General features: G+C 38.5%; 1 protein-coding gene across 4 annotated transcripts in view; it reads right to left on the bottom strand.

Moving 5' to 3' along the window:
- Positions 1-21,626, bottom strand: part of CEP350 (centrosomal protein 350) — a 193,870-nt gene that overhangs the window by 85,724 nt on the left and 86,520 nt on the right. For all 4 annotated transcript variants that reach the window (XM_053607967.1, XM_053607968.1, XM_053607965.1 and 1 more), the window contains 8 exons: positions 17,595-17,781; positions 13,827-14,038; positions 9,326-9,489; positions 7,684-7,794; positions 7,113-7,253; positions 5,721-5,857; positions 4,214-4,336; positions 2,327-2,496 (listed from right to left, as the gene is read on the bottom strand). In XM_053607967.1, the coding sequence (XP_053463942.1) occupies positions 2,327-2,496; positions 4,214-4,336; positions 5,721-5,857; positions 7,113-7,253; positions 7,684-7,794; positions 9,326-9,489; positions 13,827-14,038; positions 17,595-17,781 (1,245 nt within the window). The remainder of the gene's footprint in view (positions 1-2,326; positions 2,497-4,213; positions 4,337-5,720; positions 5,858-7,112; positions 7,254-7,683; positions 7,795-9,325; positions 9,490-13,826; positions 14,039-17,594; positions 17,782-21,626) is intronic.

Genomic DNA, 21,626 nt, shown 5'->3' on the forward strand with positions numbered 1-21,626 from the left:
TGGGATTATAGATGCCCACCACAACGCCCAGCTATTTTCTTTTTTTTTGTTATAGCTGTCCTTGTTGTTTGGCAGGACCCAGGCTGAGTTCAAACCCGCCAGCCCCAGTGTATGTGGGTGGTGCCCTAGCCACAGAGCTACAGGTGCCAAGCCTACATATGCATTTTTATAATGGTTCAGTTTCTTTCGATTGTGGTTGCCCTGTGAATTCTAGCTGTCTGGACCTCTCCGGACTCCTAACTCCACCTCTTCAACTCAAGGAGACCACTAGGCTCCATGCTCTATGGCAGTGGTTCTCAACCTTCCTAATGCTGCAGCCCTTTAATATAGTTCCAAAGAGGTCATGAGCCACAGGTTGAGAACCGCTGCCCTATGGTCTAGAGACTCTAAGGCAGTAAGCTGGTACAACTATAGCACTCCTCTCACCTGTTTCCAGTTTCTTATGAATCGTCATTCACTACCTGATGCCCAATGTCTTGAAAACAGTTATTTCATATGTTTTGCCTGATATTATACTTGTTTTTAAGGGGGAAGGCAAATCTGATCCCCTTCCTCCATCATAGCCAGAAGTATTAGTGCAAGTAATTTGACATTGTTCAAAGAAACTAAATAAATCAAAAAGTTACTGTTCATAACATTTCAAAATAGTCACCTGACAATTATTTATTCACCGCTATTGCAAGCAAGGCATCATGGTAAATATTTGAGATACGGCATGCAGCATGTTACACATGGTTGCCATCTTTCCTTTTAAGTCTCTTGGAAATTATCAATAATTTGTTTTGTCATCCATACTTTAATGACAAATCCTATTGTGTGCAGGGGATTGTTTGTTTTGTTTTGTTTTTGAGCCAAGGTCTTGCTCTATTGCTTGGGCTAGAGTATAGTGGCATCATCACAGCTCACTGCAACCTCAAAACTCCTGGGCTCAAGTGATCCTCATGTTTCACTCTTTAGAGTAGCTGGGACTACAAGCACACACCACCATTCCTGGTTAATTTTTCTGTTTTTTGTAAAGACAAGGTCTCACTATATTCTTCAGGCTGTTTTTAGACTCCTGGTTTTAAGTGAGTCACCTGCTTTGGCATTCCAAAGTGCTAAGATTACAGGAATGAGCAAATGTACCCAGATTCAAACACTATTATGAATGAGATAAAATTCAGTAGAAGTTAACTTTGCTCTACAGGAAACACTTAAATAATTCCTTTATTATTTTCCTATATCCTTAATTTTTCCCATGATGTAGAAGTTGTCATTAGAAGGTCTGTTCCTAAAACAAATTTCATAAGTGTTTAACCTAGTAGTCCACAAAACATTTTTGACTGTGTATATCTCTCAGTATGAAATCCAAGCATGCCTCCCAATACTTACAAACTATTGTTATCAGTCTTCCAGGGCTGCTATAATGGAAAAACCATAGAATGCATGGCTTAAACAATAGATTTATTTTCTCACAGTTCTGGAGGCTAAAAGTCCAAGATCAAGGTGCTAGGAGATTGGTGAGTGACCTTTCTCTTCCTGGCTTGCAGACAGACACTTTCTTGGCCTTTTCTGCGTGTGTGTGTGTGTGTGTGTGTGTGTGTACTCCTGGTGCCTCTTCTTACAAGGACACCAGTACTATTCAAGTAAGATCCCTACCCTTACGGCCTCATTTAACCTTAACTATCTCCTTCAAGGCCCTATCTCCAAATACAGTCACATAAGGAGTTAGGGCTTCAACATATGAATCTAAGAGGGCTGTGTTGATACTGGTAGACCTGGTGATCTCCGAATTACCCTAGGAGTTGGTCTTTCATTTCTTGAAGGATGAGGTATGTTCAGAGACAAAGAAGCTCTACTATTCCATCCTACAGAATCTCAGAAGTCTGAAAGCCCTCCTATATTTCATTTTGTTTCCTTTAGTCCAAACTGGCAGTGTCTCTACTGGTATTATCTCATTTCTATCCCTGGCTTCTGCTAAGATGGCTAACTGAATCTTTTATGAATTAATTCTCCAGCCACAGCCTTGGTATTCTCTCCAGAATATAATTTCTCATTTTTTGCAATATGGACGGCTGACAATTTTCTAAATCTTCAAGTTTTAGTTCCTTCAATATTATTTGCTTAATAATTCCTTCAATTTGTTATAAGCACCAAAGAGAAACCAGGTCATGCCTTCGGTACTTTGCTTAGAAAGTACTGAAACTAAATATATAATATTAATACAAGCCCATCACCTTTCACTAAAAAATAGTTTCAGTCAAATTATTTGCCATTTTATAACAAAGATCACCTTTCCTTCTATTTCTAAGCAAATGACTACACACACACGTGCAAGGAAAGTTACCTTTCTCATCAGGAAGAGATGGAACACTATCGCTTCGTAAAGAATCATCTGCAGCAGTCCGAACCTGTTCATCAATGGAACTCTCCATCTTTTCACCATGAAGTTTCTTCTCATTTTCCTTGTAAGGTGGAATTGAAGGACTTTCTTGATGGCTGCTACCACTACTACTTCTGTTTATAGATATTATAGAAACAAACAAATGAACAAAAATCAGCAAAAGAAGGATCATAACTTCAAAGTAAACTTATTTGGCCAAAGAACTGTGCTTTATAATCGAGATATGAAATGGAAAGAGTTATAATATGAAACATAAAGTTAAGTGGATATAAATCTGAGAATAAACTATCTTGAAAAAGATAAGTAGCAGAGAGGAAGGTTGTACTTTTACATATCCTAATAGGCAACTACTATTTTTCCTTTCATTTCAAAATCAAACTTCTGGGAAAGGGGGCTTCTATTCACTATTTATACTTTCTGACTTTTCATTAACATAATTTATCACAATCTGCTTCCATCCCAAGTGCTTTGTTAGAACTTTTTTTTTTTTTTGCGATAGGGACTGGCTCTGTCACCTGGGCAAGAGTGCAATAGCATCGTTATAGCTCAATGGAACTTTGAACTCCTGGGCGCATGATCTTCTTGCCTCAGCCTCCCGAGTAGCTGGGACTACAGGCATAAGCCACGATATTGGGCTAATTTTTCCTATTTTTTGGAGAGACGGGGTCTCATTTTTGCTTAGGCTGGTCTTGAACTCCTGGCCTCAAGCAATCCTCCTGCCTTGGCCTCCCTGAGTGCTAAGATTACAGGCATGAGCCACCACCCCCAGCCCAGAACCATTCTCGATATCTAAACTAATTCTCAAAGCCAATATATAATTTATTTCTCTACAACACTGGAGGTGGTGTTCACTTTTTTTTCATTTTTTAAAAGCTCTACTTGCTAAAAAAAATGTAGTAAAATGTTAGCATTACAGTAAGCTGGATGAAAGCCATTTGAGGACTTTTCATTAAATTAGCTATTTTTCTGTAAAGCTGAAATTATGTCAAAATTAATGTTAAATAAAAAACCTGTCCTATCTAGCTTGGCACCTGTAACTCAGAGGCTAGGGGACCAGCCACACACACGAGCTGACGAGTTTGAACCCAGCCCAGGCTGCCAAACAGCAATGACAACTACAACCAAAAAACAGCTGGGTGCTCTAACAGGCACCTGTAGTCCCAGCTACCTGGGAGGCTGTGGCAGGAAAATCACTTAAGCCCAAGAGTTTGAGGTTGCTGTGAGCTGTGGCACCACAGCACTCTACTGAGGGTGACACAGTGAGACTGTTTCAAAAAATATATTGACCTCTCCTTTCTTATACTCCATGACTCTACTTTCACATGTTTCTCTTCCCACCCTCCAGCAAGTGGGGGATGCTTTTAATTTTTCTGTCTTCTTTAAAATATAGTAGTCCCCAGGTACTTATTTTGGTCCTATTCTCTTTGATACCACATTCTCTTTAGGCAATTTTATGCATCCTTACAACCTCAACTACCTGTCAAAGTTCAGTTCCTTGGTGGATAACTAAGTGACTTGTGTAAGTTTCTCAACATCTACATGAGCCTCAGTTTCCTAATCTATGAGGATAATATTGCCTGCCTTGGAAGGCTGCTGTAAAGATTAACTACAGAAAAAATTATTTATATCATGCCTATACAATGTAGGCTCTTAAGAACTGTAGCTCTCTTATTTTTATAAATTAGCTAATCAAATGGGAAAGCCAGAACTTTGAAAGGCAGACACTTTCCATTTAATGAAACAAGATTAAGAACTCAAAGTAAAGCAATGTTTAAGCCATTTATCAGACTTTCCTAAAATATACTAATAAAGAAATTAAACCATCTGCACCTTCGACCATGATTCTTGTATCTTGAAGACTCAGAATAACTATCAGATGAAGGAGAATGTTTCTGATGCTTTGAGTCAAGAATTCCTTCTTTACTCTGAGAGAGTGAAACAGATTGACTTTTCCTACAAAGAAATAAAAACTGATTAAGTATCAAAAGTCTCCATTAACAGAAAGATTTTAAATAGTGCTTGAAAGTAATATGAGAAAAAAATCTTAATAGAAATTATGAATAACTGTTATAAAGTATTTAAGAAAGAAAGGCATTCAATAGAAAAGGATATACAACACATTAAAGAATATCCTTTGCTTTATTAAGGAAAATAAACACAAAATCACTCCTAGTATCAATGAATATTAATAGACTTAAAATTCACAAATTAGAGACTGTCAAAATATGATTAAAAACATACACGTACACAAATATGATCATGTCACTCAAGCCTTGTATAAAAAAACTCTTTAATTACTTTTTATTGCTCTTACAATAACCCCCCAAAATCCTGGCATGTGCAAGGTCTTAACCATAATCTGATCTCTGCATCATCTCATACCCTTTCCTCTTTGCTCTCTGCCTCCAGTCACAGTAGTCTTTTTTTCTTTCCTTTACTTTTTTTTTTGTTTCTTTTTTTGTAGAGACAGAGTCTCACTGTACCGCCCTCGGGTAGAGTGCCGTGGCATCACATGGCTCACAGCAACCTCTAACTCTTGGGCTTACGCGATTCTCTTGCCTCAGCCTCCCGAGCAGCTGGGACTACAGGCGCACGCCACAATGCCCAGCTATTTTTCTGTTGCAGTTTGGCTGGGGCTGGGTCTGAACCCACCACCCTCGGCATATGGGGCAGGCGCCCTACTCACTGAGCCACAGGCGCCGCCCCTTCTTTCCTTTTCTTAAATATGCCATGTTCCTCCTTCTTTCAGGGTTTATTTTTTGAAAACAGGGTCTTGTTCTGTCACCTAGTTTGGAGTGGTCCAGTGGCATCATCATAGCTCACTACAGCCTCAAACTCCTGGGTTCGAATGATCCTCCTGCTTTAGCCTCCTGTGTGGGACTAAAGGGACACAACACCACACCCAGCTAATGCATTTTATCTTTTATAGAGATGGGGTCTTGCTTTGTTACCAAGGCTGATCTCAAACTCCTGGCCTCAAGCAATCCTCCATCTCAGCATCCCAAAGCTCTGGAATCATAGGCCTGAGCCACACACTGGCTCAAGGCTTTTAATTTGCCTATTCACATACATCACTAATTCCTCATCCACCAGATCTAATCATAAGATTTATTTCCTTAGGAAAATCTTCTTGACCTCCAGACACCACTAGTCTATTCAAATTCCTTTCTTTCCTAACATTTATCTCAGTTTGTGTTCATTCACCTCACTAAATATTTCACTAATGTGTTTTTTCTCTATTAGATTATATGCCCATAACTGTACTCCCAGTGCTCAGAATATTGCCTAGGACATAAGGGATACTCATCACATATTTGCTGAATGAATGAATATTAACCTATCTGTTTCAGCTCTAGTACTCAGTTGTTTCATGAAGTCCGGAAGATGTTGCCGCTGGTGGTCATATTGTGTTGCTAGAGGAGCTCCTGAAGCGGTGATAGCATCTGAGATATGCGCTCGTGTCAACTCTGCCATCTAAATAGAAACATACCCAGGTAAGGCAAATGCAGATGGAAAAAGATAGGATCACTAAATAACTAAGAAAATGCACAGTGTCTTGGAAAGATTAGTGGCTCGAGATTTAAGAAAATTCGGCTACTACAGAAGAAATATTTTGGCTAAGTCTCTTTAGCCTCTTTAAATCTCAACACCTTCATTTTATAAAAATACTTAGATTACATGATTTTTAAGGTTTCACCTGGCTATAACAATCTATAAACTAGATGGTAAAGCTTCAAAATCACATAATAAGCAGCTATTATCCAAAAATTAAATCTTCCTTTAAGAATCAAGTCAATCACAACTTCCTTTCTAACTCTTTTTGGACCAGCAGTATGAAGTACATTTTCCCTACTCTTAACCTGCTTTCAACTGCTACATATATTATTCATTTCATATTTATTCAATCACTGATCTAAGCTATTCCTTTTAGTGAGGGCTTATAGTGTTTTGAAGTCTTTATTAATGTTGTCTACAACATTAAAATTTTCTTGAGAAAGGAAACTCAATATTATATTTATTTGTACAACCTCATGCTATCCAACATATAGTAAATTCATGAAATTTTAATAACTAAGTCATTTCACAAATAGTTTACAAAAAACAAAAATTACTGTTAAAATAAGGTAAAATTGTATCAATAAATTATGATAGCCTATGTAGAGACAGCCATAAAACTATTTCTCACTTTACCTGTGGTACAATTAAAGAAAAGACACTAACATCACTGTGTGCAAAAATGTAATACCCTCATCCACGGCTTATCAGTGGCTCGCAGGACCAAGATTAGGGACTGACTGCAAAGAGGTATGAGAGAACTTTTTAACATAATAAATATATTTTACTTCTTGATTATGGTTGTAGTTACAGGGAGATATAGATAAACACACATACGTACACTATATGTTAGAATTCATCAAACTGTACACATACAATGGGTGCATTTTATTGTTTGTAAATTATACTACAGCAATAAAGTCAATACTTTTCTAAAAAGCTTACCAGAGGGCAGAAACTGAGAGTTCTTCTCCATCTTTTTCTGCCTCTGGACATTCACATGTATAATACACTCCAATCAACAATGCCTTATTTCCATAGGAGAGGGCCCCCACTAAAAGTCACTAATTCAAAGTATGCATTTACTAAACATTAGAAATCTGTTATTTCTAATGAGTTACTGAGATTTTATTAAAAAAAAACTAAAAAGAAAAGGGTTCTTAGTGGCTCTTACCTCACAGATTTGGCGTGCTGCATCAGTGGTGAGGCGAGCAGCCTCTGTTTGCTGAGCGGCTATTTTACATGTTGCTTCCTGCAGGACATCAGTTACTTCCCGTTGTGTTTTAACCACCTGCTGTAAGGATTCTGCATGGACCTTTATATCAAAAAGGACAAAAAAAAAAAGAAGTCATGTTTCAGTCTCCCCTCTACCCAAATTAATTTTAATGTATACACCTATTTCATGCATCAAATGCCTTGTGAAAAAAAAAAAAACACTTGACTACAATGTGGATTTCATGGTTTAAGTCTTAACTCTACTGTTCACCCATTACTGTGTCTTGGATAAATAACTATAATGTACCAGAATTGTGTTGTTACTTCTCCAAACAGGGGATAAGTCTCAACTACTTATTGCAAGCATTGCTACAAGGATCAAATGACATGAAATTACCCCATAAAAAGTACTAAAACATAATTATTTACATCTTTTCCTTTTATTCCTGTATAATTAAAAAAATACTAAAATAATTTCTAAGATACAGATTTATGTTTAAAAAACCAGAACCTGCTGCAAAGTAAGTTACCTGAGCTGCTTTGTTTCGGGTTTCTTCTAATTGTTTCTGACATTCCAGAGCCTCTTGTTCAGCTTTTAGTTTCAAGAGGGCCAAGTCTCTTTCATGGCGTTGCTGCTGTGCCTTTGAATTAGAGAAATGAGCAAATATGAGTTCTAAGATACTAAACTACTCTAACACAGTAGCTACAATACACACAATGATACCTTCCTAACACAGATTATTCTGAGCAATCAGAGGCAAAAGGAAAGATAGTAAAAAGAATAGTCATCAGCCATTTATGACTTATCAAAACATTTCAAAGTGACCACCTGCCATATGTCAAATAATATAGTAATATAAAAAATTTCCAAGACATAAGGACTATAAACTGCTACCACAAATCTGCTTAGAAAGCAAAATCATAGCATCTAACTCTTTGGAAGAGATAAATATGTTCTGTTTAAAAATAAAAATAATGTCTCCTATCTTACAACTTTAAAATTCTTTTATTTTGACTTTGAAGCAGTGGAAAGGGAAAGAAAGAATGTGTAAATTCACACCCAAGGGATACAATGCACACTAGCTGGGTGATGGGCACACTTATAACATTGACTCAAAAAACAATTTATGTAACCAAAACATTTGTATCCTTGTAATATTTTGAAATATAATTTTAAAAAGGGGGTGGCGCCTGTGGCTCAAAGGGGTAGGGCACTGGCCCCATATGCCAGAGGTGGCGGGTTCAAACCCAGCCCCGGCCAAAATAAAAAAAACACTTTAAAATTAAAAAAAAAAAAAAAAGAATTTTAAAAAGGACAAGAAAGATAAAAGAATGGTCAGGAATCCACACACAAAAATATAAAATTCGTTAGTCATAACAGAAATGCAAATTATGACCACAATGAGATAATACTTCACATTCCCTAGAATGACTGGAATAAAAAAGACTGATAAAGCCAAATGACAGCAAGGATATGGAATAACTGGAACTTTCATATATTGTTGTAGGAGTATAAAATAAAATGTTATAACCATTTTGTAAAGTAGGATGGCAAGGTTTTTTTGAAGTTTCATATACTTGACCCAAGTAATTACACTCCTATGTATTTACACAAGAAAAATAAGACATGTAGTATACAAATAGTTCTTTAAAAGTGTACAAAGCAGGAATATTTCTAATAGCCAAAAGGAGGAAATAATAAAAACGTATATCAACAGAATGAATAAATTAATTATAGTATCAGTGGAATATTATTCAGCAAAATAGCCCTACTGATACAAAAACATGGCTAAATCTTAAATTTACATTGAATAAAATAAACACAACAACTCAAAGTGTACTTCATTTTACAAAATTCTACAAAAGGTAAAATAAACTATGATTCTAGAAATATAAATAATAACTCTATTTTAAAAAAAGATACCAATAGCATCTCTATTGAGGAACATTGCTCTGGATTTGTTTGTTAAGGAAAGGCTTTATCAAACACCTGGGTCTCTTTTTGGTATAAATAAAGCATTAGAAAAACAAATTCAGTCATCTGTGACTTAACAATGAAAAGAGAAAATATTAAGAATGTTTGACTAGCTGATTTTTGTACTCTCATCCAAACAAAGCAGAAAAAAAACAGAAAAAAGTATTTGAGAGAAAATGGTTGTGTAATGACAATACCTTTATGATCTGAGCCAGCGACACACTCTCCTGCTGAGCAAGAGAAATGCCCCTAACTCTTTCTACATCTGACAACTGGCGTACAGACTCCTCAATGGCATTCAGATAACTGAGCTCTGCTGTCATGCGATGCTGGAGGCCAGCAGGAGAAAAGCGCTTAGAACCTGGAAGGCATGAAAATTGTCAAAGGGAAAAGTTCACATCGAATTATACCTCATATTTCTAAAATTTATTTTAAGAGCCAAAACCAAGTCTGCTTTTCTCTTAGGAAAGACAGGGACTTATTGTTATATCCTTGGACATGCTGCAGGTTAAATTCCAGACCACTACAACAAAGCAAATATCTCAATAAAGTGAGTCAGACAAATAGTTTTTGTTTCCTAGAGCTTATAAAAGTTGTATTTACGGGCAGCGCCTGTGGCTCAGTGAGTAGGGCGCCGGCCCCATATGCCGCGGGTGGCGGGTTCAAACCCAGCCCCGGCCAAACTGCAACAACAAGAAAAAAAATAGCCGGGCGTTGTGGCGGGCGCCTGTAGTCACAGCTGCTCGGGAGGCTGAGGCAAGAGAATCGCGTAAGCCCAGGAGTTAGAGGTTGCTGTGAGCCGTGTGACGCCACGGCACTCTACCCGAGGGCAGTACAGTGAGACTCTATGTCTCTACAAAAAAAAAAAAAAAAAGTTGTATTTACATTATATTGTTCTCTACTAAGTATACAATGACATTATGTCTAAGAAACATACCTACCTTAATTTAAAAATACTAACAACGATCATCTAAGCCTTCAGTGAGTCATACTTTTTTGCTAGTGGAAGGTCTTCCCTTAATGTCGATGACTGCTTGATTGATCAGAGTGGTAGTTACCGAAGGTTGGGGTGGCTGTGGCATTTTCTTAACAATGAAATTCGTTCTGTTATCGACTCTTTGACGAAAGATTTCTCTGTAGCATGTAATGCTCTTTGATAGCATTTTACCCACAGAACTTCTTTTAGAAGTCATCTTCTAACCTTGCTCCTGCTTTATCTACTGAGATTATATGATATTCTAAATCGTTTGGTGTCATTTCAACAATGACCACGCCATCTTCATCAGGAGTAGATTCCATCTCAAAAAACCACTTTCTTTGCTTATCCATAAGAAGCAACTTCTTATGGGATTGTAGCAATTCAGTCCCATCTTCAGGTTCCACTTCTAATTCTAGTTCTTTTGCTACACTCACCACATCTGCAGTTACATCTACTAAAGGCCTGAACCCCTTAAAGTCATCCATGACTGTTAGAATCACCTTCTTCCACATTCCTGTTAATGCTGATATTCTGACCTCCTATGAATCACGAATGTGATTATTCCTGCCTGAGATTTATTCATACAAAAGCACAGAAGAACAACAGCCCCATGCAGATAGCAGCCCACAAGTCACACTAGACTTTCAGTCTTCACCACTGGCAGACAAGAGGCTTCTATCTGGAGCTGAGGGGCCTGATCACCTTTGGGAGCCTGAGTTGGAGCTGAAACTGAAGCTAGAACTATAGATGAAGGCACAATTTGGGCGTTGGCTTGATCCTTGGTTTTGGCCTTTGACCAGCAGAGCCTGGGACCCTTAGCAATGCAGGCTCAAGCACACTTCCCAACCTTGGGATGGGCAATATAGGCAAGTTGAATGAGCTTAGAGTTGACGCCCTTTGGGGTCTTGGCCTTAACCTCCAGAGGCATTATGAAGGCCTTCATAGCCTCAACACACACACTAATAGCTTTGGTCCTGTTGCCCTCCATCTTCTTCAGGTCCTTTTCATTGTGCTTTGTGGCAAAGCACATGTTTCTCAGGAACTTAGGGTCTATCCCCTTAAAATATTCATATTTTTGTAATCAGAGCTTCCTGATGCTGTTTCTGTACCACTTACAGGACTACCTGTGTGTGGTATGGTTCTCAGACTTGTCCACATCTGCACTGTAACTCACAGCTGACAAAGCATCTGGGCATGAATGTACTTAATGGCACCTAAAATGGTGAATTCTGGTTTTTGTTTTATTTTAGAGACAGAGTCTCAAGCTGCCACCCTGGGTAGAGTGCGGTGGCATCATAGCTCACAGCAACCACCAACTCTTGGGCTCAAGCAATCCTCTTGCCTCAGTTTTTCTATTTTTAGTAGAGATGGAGGTCTCGCTTTTTGCTCAGGCTGGTCTCGAATTTGTGAGCTCAAGCCATCCACCCGCTTTGGCCTCTCAGAGTGCTGGGATTATAGCCATGAGTTACTGCGCCCAGCCCATGAATGCTGGTTTTCAATTTACTTTGCCCAGATTCATTAGAGGAATCACTACCTAAGGCAGCTACAGCCTTATAAAGTGTTTTCTTTCTCTTTCTTTCCTATCTTCCTTCCTTTCCCTTCCTCACTACCTCCTTTTCTCTCTCTTCTTTTCCTTCCTTCCTTTCCTTTTTTTGAGATAGAGTCTGTCTCTCACCCCACAGTGTCATCATTATAGCTCACTGTAACCTCAAGTTACAAGTTGCTGGGCTCAAGAGATCCTCCTGTCTCAGCCTCCCAAATGGTTGGGGCTATAGGCACATGCTATGATGCCCGGCTAAGTTTGTCTATTTTTAGTAAAGTCAGGGCCTCCATTTTGCTTAAGCTGATCTCAAACCAGCCTCACTTCCCAAAGTGCTAGGATTACAAGTGTAAACCACCATGTCTGGCCAAAATGTATTTCTTTTTTTTTTTTTTTGTAGAGACAGAGTCTCACTGTACCGCCCTCGGGTAGAGTGCCGTGGCGTCACACGGCTCACAGCAACCTCTTAACTCTTGGGCTTACGCGATTCTCTTGCCTCAGCCTCCCAAGCAGCTGGGACTACAGGCGCCCGCCACAACGCCCGGCTATTTTTTGGTTGCAGTTTGGCCGGGGCTGGGTTTGAACCCGCCACCCTCGGCATATGGGGCTGGCGCCCTACTCACTGAGCCACAGGCGCCGCCCCAAAATGTATTTCTTAAATAATAAAACATGAAAGTTAAAATGACTATTTGATCCATGGGCTACTGAATGGATGCTGTGTTAGCCAGCATACAGATATGTTAAATCTCCTTGTATACCTCCATTAAAGCTCTTGGATGAGCAGGTGCACTGTCAATCAGCAGTAATTCTGAGTGGTAGATCTCAACATTGGGCTTAAAATATTCAGTAAACCATGCTCCTGTCACCCAGGATTTATTCTTTCATTTACTCTACACAAGCACAGAAGATTCAGCATAATTCTTAGTATAAAGTCCCAGAGGGCATCTTCTTTTAGTATCATGCTGTTTTGCCTAACCAAAAATCTGTTTAGTGTACACACACTCATCAGTTAGCTTCTGGATAACTTGCTACAGCTTCTATGTCAGCACTCGCTTCACCTTGCACTTTTATATTATGCTAGCTTCAAACTTTTCTTCTGCAGGTTCTTCACCTCTCTCAGACCTCACAGGATTAAAGAGAATTAGGACTTTACCCTGGATTAGGCTTTGGTTTATGTTATGGCTACTTTCATCTTTTATCCAGACCACTAACTTTCTTGATATCAAATAAGGCTGTTTTGCTTTCTAATTATTCATGTGTTCATTGTTATAGCACTTTTAATTTCCTTCAAGTACTGTGCATTCACAGCTTGCTAACTGTTTGGCAAAAGAGGCCCATCTTGGCTTTTGACATGCCTTCCTCACTAACCTTACTTATTTCTAGCTTTTGATTTAAAGTGAGAGACATGCAACACTTCCTTTCACTTAAATACTTAGAGATCATCACAGGGTTATTAACTGATCTAATTTCAGTATCGCGGTGTCTCAGAGAATAGGGAAGCCCAAGGAGAGGGAGCATGATGGGAAATGGCCAGTTGTGAAATAGTCAGAACACATACAACACTGTCCTCTTACATGGCTTTAGTTCATGGCACCCCAAACAATTATAATAGTAACATCAAAGATCATTCATCACAGATCAGTATAACAGAATCAATAATAATGAAAAAGCTTGAAATATTGAATTACCAAAATGTGACACAGAGACATGAAGTGAGCATATGCTATTGGAAAAATAGCACTGACAGACTTGTTCAACACAGAGTTGCCATAAACTTTCAATTGATTAAAAAATGCAATACTTGGAAAGCACAATAAAGCAAAGCACAATAAACAAGGTAAGCCTGTGTATTTCAATAGTTACTTCTTTTAAGCGTGTGCATGTATGTGTGTGTATACGTATGTACACATGCATACATACCTATAAACAGGAATATAAAAATGGGATATATTTTTCAGATGTGTTTTGACTAATGGTGGTAAGATGGGAAAAAAAATCAAAATTATTGAATCTCTCAGGCTTTTTGATATTTAATTCTTTGTTCAGTTTTTGTTTACTACTTTCAAAAGTAATCACATTTACTTGAAATAACATTTCTCTATGGCTCAACTGAAAGAAAAGTAATTTTCAGGAAAAAAATTCAATATTTTAATAATTACAACTGCATGGATCTACTTGCCTGGTGTTGAAGCCATCTCTGAGGTTGTTCTGTTGGCAGTCAAATTCAAATCTGTGAAAGCTGCATTAGGCTTAAGTGCTGTTGTAGTTGTAGGCATTACTGAGGACTTTTCTAATGAAGTTCTTGGAGGGTCAAACTGCAACAGTTTCTGGGAGCTTGGAGATAGGGGAGAAGTTGGAGTTTTCTGAGATCGCCCCCTGTCTGATGAGACACTAGAAGTTTTGTTTTATAAAGACATTAGAGAAAGGAAAAATACTTAAGCCACCTAAACAATCTGTAACAACAACATACATTACTTAAACAACATTAGCTTTAAAAAGCCATGATTTAGGCCTTTATTCATTCAATAAAATCACTATGATGGATGACTATGACTATTCCTTTAATTGTGACATTTACAGTGGCAAACAAGCCGAGTTCTGTCCTAAATAAACTCTGTCCTAAACAAAATTGAAAATGGAAAGGGAATCTCTTTTAAACTAAAACTTTACTCTTTCCTCTCCAATTGTACATATTCACTCATTATAGTATAAAGCAAAGTCTTCTAAAACAAACATTATATAGCAATAAAATTACAGCCATATATAAAAGTCTTAAAATGTCTCTGAAAGAGAATAAAATATAGTTTTGTATATTTGACAATGTATATTTGACAAAATTTTGTATTTTGAAATGACAAAAACCATTCTTGTTTTATTCCCTGAATTGTTAACTCACACCAGATACAGAAAAAAATTTTCATATTACCTACCTCTATATACTTAACGTATATTCATTTGCTTATTTCTACCTTTTAACACTGTATGTTCATTTGTTTATTTCTACCTTTTAACACTACATCTCTCTCTTTCCTGAACTTTCTAATAAGTAACCTTTCATAACACTTTGTAAAAGCAGTTAATTCAATACAAGGCACAAGTCTAGCCCCTCCTTGAAAAAGTAACTTCATTACCATAATAACAAGGATGTTGGCTTGCACTGAGTATTTACTGAATAAATTATTCAAAGATACTCTATAAAGCATTTTATACAGTTAACATTTCCACCATACTAAAACAAATTTGCTTTTAGTTTCTAATAAAACTATGAGACAGTTATCAAAGATAAAAATTTCTCTTATGTTTAGCATAAAAATACTTGCATGAAAGTAGTTTTGAAAGGCACCCTCTAGTTTAACTGACCTTTAATTTTCTATTGATGCTTTAGAAAAAACTGTATCTAAGAGTCTGACAATTTCACTTATGGAATATAAAAAGAATTATCACTTTAACAGATTTCAATTAAAGAATTCCTGCACAACATCAAACACAGCAAAGTACTCTATATCTCGCCTTATGGCTTTACTAGATGAATTTAGATTTGCTTTGCTGAGAAAATTTAATTAAACTAACATCCTAATAATGTTTCCAATTATGTTGGTGAGTATTACAAAATTTTTTTTAAAAGAACAGAAAAAAGGAGCGAGCCTGGGGACAGAGAGTGTCTACATACAAGTAACATAAAATAGGTTTAATTTTTTTTAATTTTGAGACTGAGTAGAGTGCCATAGCATCAGAGCTCACAGCAATCTTAGACTCTTAGGCTCAAGCTATTTATTCTCTTGGCCTCAGCCTCCTGAGTAGCTGGGACTACAGGCACCTGCCAAAATGCCTGACTATTTTTAGAGAAGGGGTCTAGCTCAGGTTGGTCTCCAACTGATGAGCTCAGGCAATAGGCCTGCCTCGACCTCCAAGAGTGCTGGGAATACAGGCATGAGCCACCACACCAGCCTTAAATTTTTTTAAAAAATCTGAACTCCTTTCTATCAAAGCCTCAAATTCTTTTATCTACTGTGAATCTCCGGGGTGGGGAATTGGGATCTAGATTATAGCATGGGGCATTTATCAAACTTATTTGGATATGGATACCATTTTAAAAATATTTAGCTTCATAGATTTTGCCAAATTAAATCATCAGAGTATCTCTTAAGAAAATGTAACATTTCCTAAATTCCAAAATCAGTGACAGATTAAAATTCAATGTTAAATACAGGAATGATAATTAATGATGCAATATTATTCTGCAACATGAAAGCATTAAAAATAATTATCTGTATATGACTGACATAGTACTAGTAAAAGTGCAAAGTTACTTTAAAAGGAAAAACATACACGTGTCTTTTTAGTCCCAATTTCCAGAAGGATAAAACCCGTGCACAGATAAAACATCATGGGAACAAATGAGTAGGAACTGTATAGGAAGCAATAACTGAAAGTTATTTGTCAGCAACAGTCTAAGTCAGTGGTTCTCAACCTTCCTAATGCAGTTCCTCATGTTGTGGTGATCCCCAACCATAAAATTATTTTCGTTGCTACTTCATAACTGTAATTTTGCTACTGTTATGAATCATAATATAAATATCTGATATGCAGGATGGTCTTAGGAGACCCCTGTGAAAGGGTCGTTTGACCCCTAAAAGGGTCACGACCCATAGGTTGAGAACCGCTGGTCTAAGTGCTTAATATAGTAGAACCTCTCTGTAAGGTGATCACCCAAGGGATTGTAACAAACTAGTCAACATGGCTCAGTGCCCGTAGCACATTACGGCGCCAGCCATATACACCAAAGGTGGCCGGTTCAAGCCCAGCCCGGGCCAGCTAACCAACAATGGCAACTGTAACAAAAAGATAGCCGGGCATTGTAGCGGGTGTCTGTGGTCCCAGCTGCTTGGGAGGCTGAGGCAAGAGAATTGCTTGAGCATAAGAGTGTGGGGTTGCTGTGAGCTGTGATGCTACAGCACTCTACCGAGGGTGACATAGTAAGACTCTGTCTCAAAAACAAACAAACAAACAAAAAACTAGTCAACATATGGAGGTGGTCAACATAAGGAAGCAGGCCTACTATACTGATATGTACATGTGGTACATGTCCTGCGTATGAAAATTAGGTCAACTTAAGAAGGTAGTCAATGTAGGGAGATGGTCAATTACGAAGGTTCTATTTGCATATGATATTTAAAAGATGGTAGAAAAATACATTATGCATGCATGCTCCATAATCAGTATAAAAGTGAGATTTCAAAATCAGCTTAAGCCAATAAACTATGATGATGCCACTGTACTCTAACCTGGGTGGTAAAATGAGATTCTGTCTCAAAAAGAACCTCCAAGACAACAACAACAAAAATACAATTAGCTTAAGTGGTCTATTGAGTTGGAGAGAAAAATTTAGAGGAAGAAATAAGCAATAAGACCAAAAGGATGCTAAGTAGTTGAGTTGAAAGAGTGAAAGAATACAGCTGAGAGGCAAAATCAATAGACAAAGGAAATGAGATAGCTTGCGCTAGCCCAGTGAAAACACTTCAAATAGAGTTAAGTTCTTAGAACTGATCTAGGTCATTCAGTAATTAAGTCAGTAAGTAAGACCTATGGATTTACAAGGTAACCATGAGCTCCCACTTTAAGGAATGCAGATGCTTGGTCAAAATATTGAGCCAACTAAACAACCATGACAGTGGCATTCAGAATAGAAAGGTAGGTTTTGCTAGAGGCAAAGAATTCCTGAGAGAGAGGTTGTAACAGTTTAAGTAAGAGATGACCATATTCTAAAATACAGATAAAGATTAGCACTATGAACAAAGCTACAACGCCAATTCAGAAAGAACAGAATTGCATAGTAGCTTAGAAATGTACAGTTAAGGAGACCAATTTACCAAATTGTCTCTGAACATTAATGACACAGTAAATTTAATTATATATGAATTACAGAATAAAGTATACATTACTTTACCTCACAGAATGACCAGAAAGACCCTCCAAAGTGCTATCAGGGTCAACAGTCTGTTCATAATCCTTAACAGAAGGTTTGCTACTGGTCCCAGATTTCTTTCCTTGATGGGAACCACGTTCTGAGCCAGACTGTACTTTTTCCTCATCAAGAAGTGAGTTCTGAACATTTCCAGTGAATGAATCCAACCCTGAAAAATAAATTTCTTATAAAGCTAATTCCCAATATTAGAAGCTGAGAGAGATAACTGATACATAGATTTTAATAAAATAATAAGAGTATAAACCAGAATATCTTAAAATTGACTAATAATGTATTTAAATTTTGTTTTCAATAACTAAAATAAAGCAATTTATCCTTCTGCCTCCATTCAAGAAAAGTGAAGTTTCTTCACTAATATTCTCTATTTCCTGTTCATAAATTATTCTTAGTTCAACTGGTAATAAAAGACAAGTACAATAAGTAAGAATGAAGTACTACTTTATCCCTATAAAAAGTAACCAAAAAAAGATTTTGTTTGTTCAAGAGATGGAATCTGTCTCTGTTGCCCAGGCTGGAGTAGAGTGGCACAATCATAGCTCACTACAGCTGGAACTCCTGGGCTCAAGAGAGTCCCCTGTGTCAGCTTCACAAGTAGCCAGGACTACAGGAGCATACCATAACGACTAGATAATTTTTTTTTGGTAGAGACAGAGGCCTCACTGTGTTGCCCAGGCTGATCTCAAACGCCTGGCCTCAAACAGTCCTCCCCACCGTGGCTAGGATTACAGGTATGAGAGCCACTGTGCCTGGCCAAGAAGTTTTTAAAGGATAAAATCCAGAGCTGGGAGAAAAATGGTATCAACTGCTAGATGAACTATGCAATTCTTTTGAAAAACTCTATGCAAGAATTCTGTAGTCTCATTCTTAAAAGTGTTCATATTTAGACATATTTTACTTATAGGGATATATCTTAAGAAAAAGGATACATGGTATTTAATATAAAACTTCATAATTTAAAAAATTTTAACCTGTATTTCCAATAATAAAACAGCTGTCTAAATTACCTAGTGTTAACTTGAAAATTTAAATAGCACTTTGTAATTTCAAATGCACTTCATATATATATTACCTTATTGATCTTAAACATCTTACAAAGTAGCTTATATACAATCAAGTAACTAGGGTTATGGGGCTTACTAACTTGTTTAAGGATACACAGTCAATAATAGAACTGGGACATACATCTAGGCCTCCTGACTCTAAGTCTAGTGCATGACTCACTTTAATGGTATGTTTAAATAGCAGCATGAGAAAATATTTATTTCCTTAAAAAAAAAAAAAATTTCAAAATTACCTATATATTTTAAAGGCAGTTAATTTGTTTTCTGAAATGTACACATATGGTTAAAGGTCAAAAGAAAATGCAAAAGTGAAAAAAAAATTATGCTATACACTCATGTTCCCAGCAGCATTATTCACAATAGCCAAAAGATGGAAGCAACCCAAGTGTCCATCAAAGGATGGATAAACACATACGGTACATACATTCAAGGGAGTATCATTCAGCCTTAAAAAGGAAGGGCATTCTGGCACATGTACTAACATGGATGACGACATTATGCTAAATAAAAAGAGTCAGTCACAAAAGGACAATTACATGACTCCACTTATATGAGGTACCTAATAGGGGGAGAGAGGGGAACAGTTGTTACCAAGGACTAGAAAAGGGAAAAATGAGAGTTGTTAATTAAGTAATTAATAACTCTCATTAATTAGTAATGTGAATGCACTAATGTTGCTGAAGTGTACACTTAAAAATGCTTAAATTCTCTAGTCAAATTCAGAGACAGAAAGTAAAATAGTGGTTGCCAGGGACTGGGAGGAGGGAGGAATGGAGAGCTACTGTTTAATAGGTACAGGGTGTCAGTATGGGAAGATGAAAAAATTCTGGAGATCGGAGGTGGAGCAAGATGGTGGCTGAGTAACAGCTTCCCTGCAACTGGGCATGGTGAGTCTGGGGAGATAAGACTCCAGGCATCTCTGGCTGGTGGGATCTGCCTATGATCATCCCTTTGAGGACACAGGAAGTCAGCAAGGGATTTCTGGACCCCAAGAGGAGGACAAAAACAGTGGAAAACTGTCATGTGGTTGCGTGTGGTCGATCAACCTAATCCCGTCAGCAGCCGTGAGTACAAGCAGCAGTGAGACTGCAAACGAGCGAGGCCTTACCTGTGAACTGTTTCAGTGTTTTTGGACTTGGCACTCAGATGAACTGCCTTGGGGAGAGCTTGAGCAGGAGTGCGGAGAACTTTGGGCATTGTCTGGGGCCCCAGACTGAGCCGGAAGGAGCTAATAGTGTTTGGCTGTGGGCCGCAGGGAGCCATTGTGAGAGAACTGCCCCGGCAAGCTCCACTCTCAGGGTCGCAGAGCAAAGACTGGGAGGGAGCTAGTAACCTACTGACTGAACAGCCTAAAGGCGGGGACTGAGTTGCTTAACCCTCAGGGGCAGAGTGAGACCGGTTTTGGCACACTGGAGCCTCGGGCTGTTGCCCTGGGTAGAGTGCCGTGGCGTCACAGCTCAGAGCAACCTCAAACTTCTGGGCTTGGCGCCGCCCAGACCTCCATGAGAGCTACGCCGAGAACCCCGACTGGCAACCCACGCCTGCTGGGCCTCTGCATGCCCTGACCAGGAACTGTGGGAATCACAATGCTGCGTCCTCTCTCCTGTACCCTCCCTGCCTCCACACCGGCCTCCTCCTCTGGCCAGGGACTCTGGTAGCCGCGTGCCCTTTGGAGACCTCCCTGCCTCTGCGCAGAATCCTTCTCCTGGCCAGAGACTGTTGGAGCCTTCGGCTCTCTGTGTCAAAGTCACTGGGCACCAGGCACTCCCAGAACCGTGCGTACCACCTCCTGCCCTGTTGCTGGATCCAGGTGTGTCACACTCCAGAACTGCTTCCAAAACCAGAACTCCCTGGCTGGGGCAGCCCGAGAGGAAATACACAGGGTCAATTCCTACGAAGATCCAGCAACAACAGAGTGATCTGCTGGGGTCTAATCTTAGAGAGACACCTCCCCAACTGAGGACAGCAAGAGGCAACGGTGAAAAACAATCATGAGGTGAAATCAACATAAAAACTCTGGCAATATGAATAATCAGAGTAGATCAACTCCCCCAAGGTTTAATGGAGCAGACACAGCACAAGATCCCACGCACAAACAAATAGCTGAGATGTCAGAAATCAAATTCAGAATCTGGACAGCAAATAAGATCAAGTTAGAATTCCAAGCAGTAACCAAAAAGATATCTCAAGAATTCAACGAATTCAAAGACCAAATGACCAAAGATTTCGCACATTGAGAAAAGAAGTTGCAGCCCTCAAAGATCTGAGAAACACAGTAGAATCCCTCAGTAACAGAATGGAGCAAGCAGAAGAAACGATTTCCGCCATCAAAGACAAAGCTTTCGAATGCTCCCAAACTCTCAAAGAGGAAGAGAAATGGAGAGCAAAAACAGATCACTCTCTCAGAGAGCTCTGGGAAAATTCGAAGAAAACCAATATTCGTCTTATAGGGATCCCAGAAAGTGACGAAGTGGCTTCACAAGGCACAGAGTCTCTTCTCCATGAGATTATGAAGGAGAACTTCCCAGACATGCCAAGAGATTCTGAAATTCAGATAGCAGACAGTTTCAGAACTCCAGCACAAATCAACTCAAATAAGACATCCCTCAGACACATCATAATCAATTTCACTAAAATTAATATGAAGGAGAAAATTCTGAAAGCAGTCAGACGAAAGAAAACCATCACCAACAAGAGGAAGAAGATTAGAATAACTGCAGATCTCTCTGCTGAAACCTTTCAAGCTAGAAGAGGATGGTCATCAACTTTTAATCTCCTAAAACAAAATAACTTTCAACCCAGGATCCTGTACCCAGCTAAACTGAGTTCTATTTATGATGGAGAAAATAAATACTTCAATGACATTCACATGTTGAAGAAATTTGCCACAACTAAACCAGCTCTCCAGGATATTCTCAGACCTATCCTCCAT

This window comes from Nycticebus coucang, chromosome 10, assembly GCF_027406575.1.
Source record: "Nycticebus coucang isolate mNycCou1 chromosome 10, mNycCou1.pri, whole genome shotgun sequence".
Taxonomy (NCBI): Eukaryota; Metazoa; Chordata; class Mammalia; order Primates; family Lorisidae; genus Nycticebus; species Nycticebus coucang.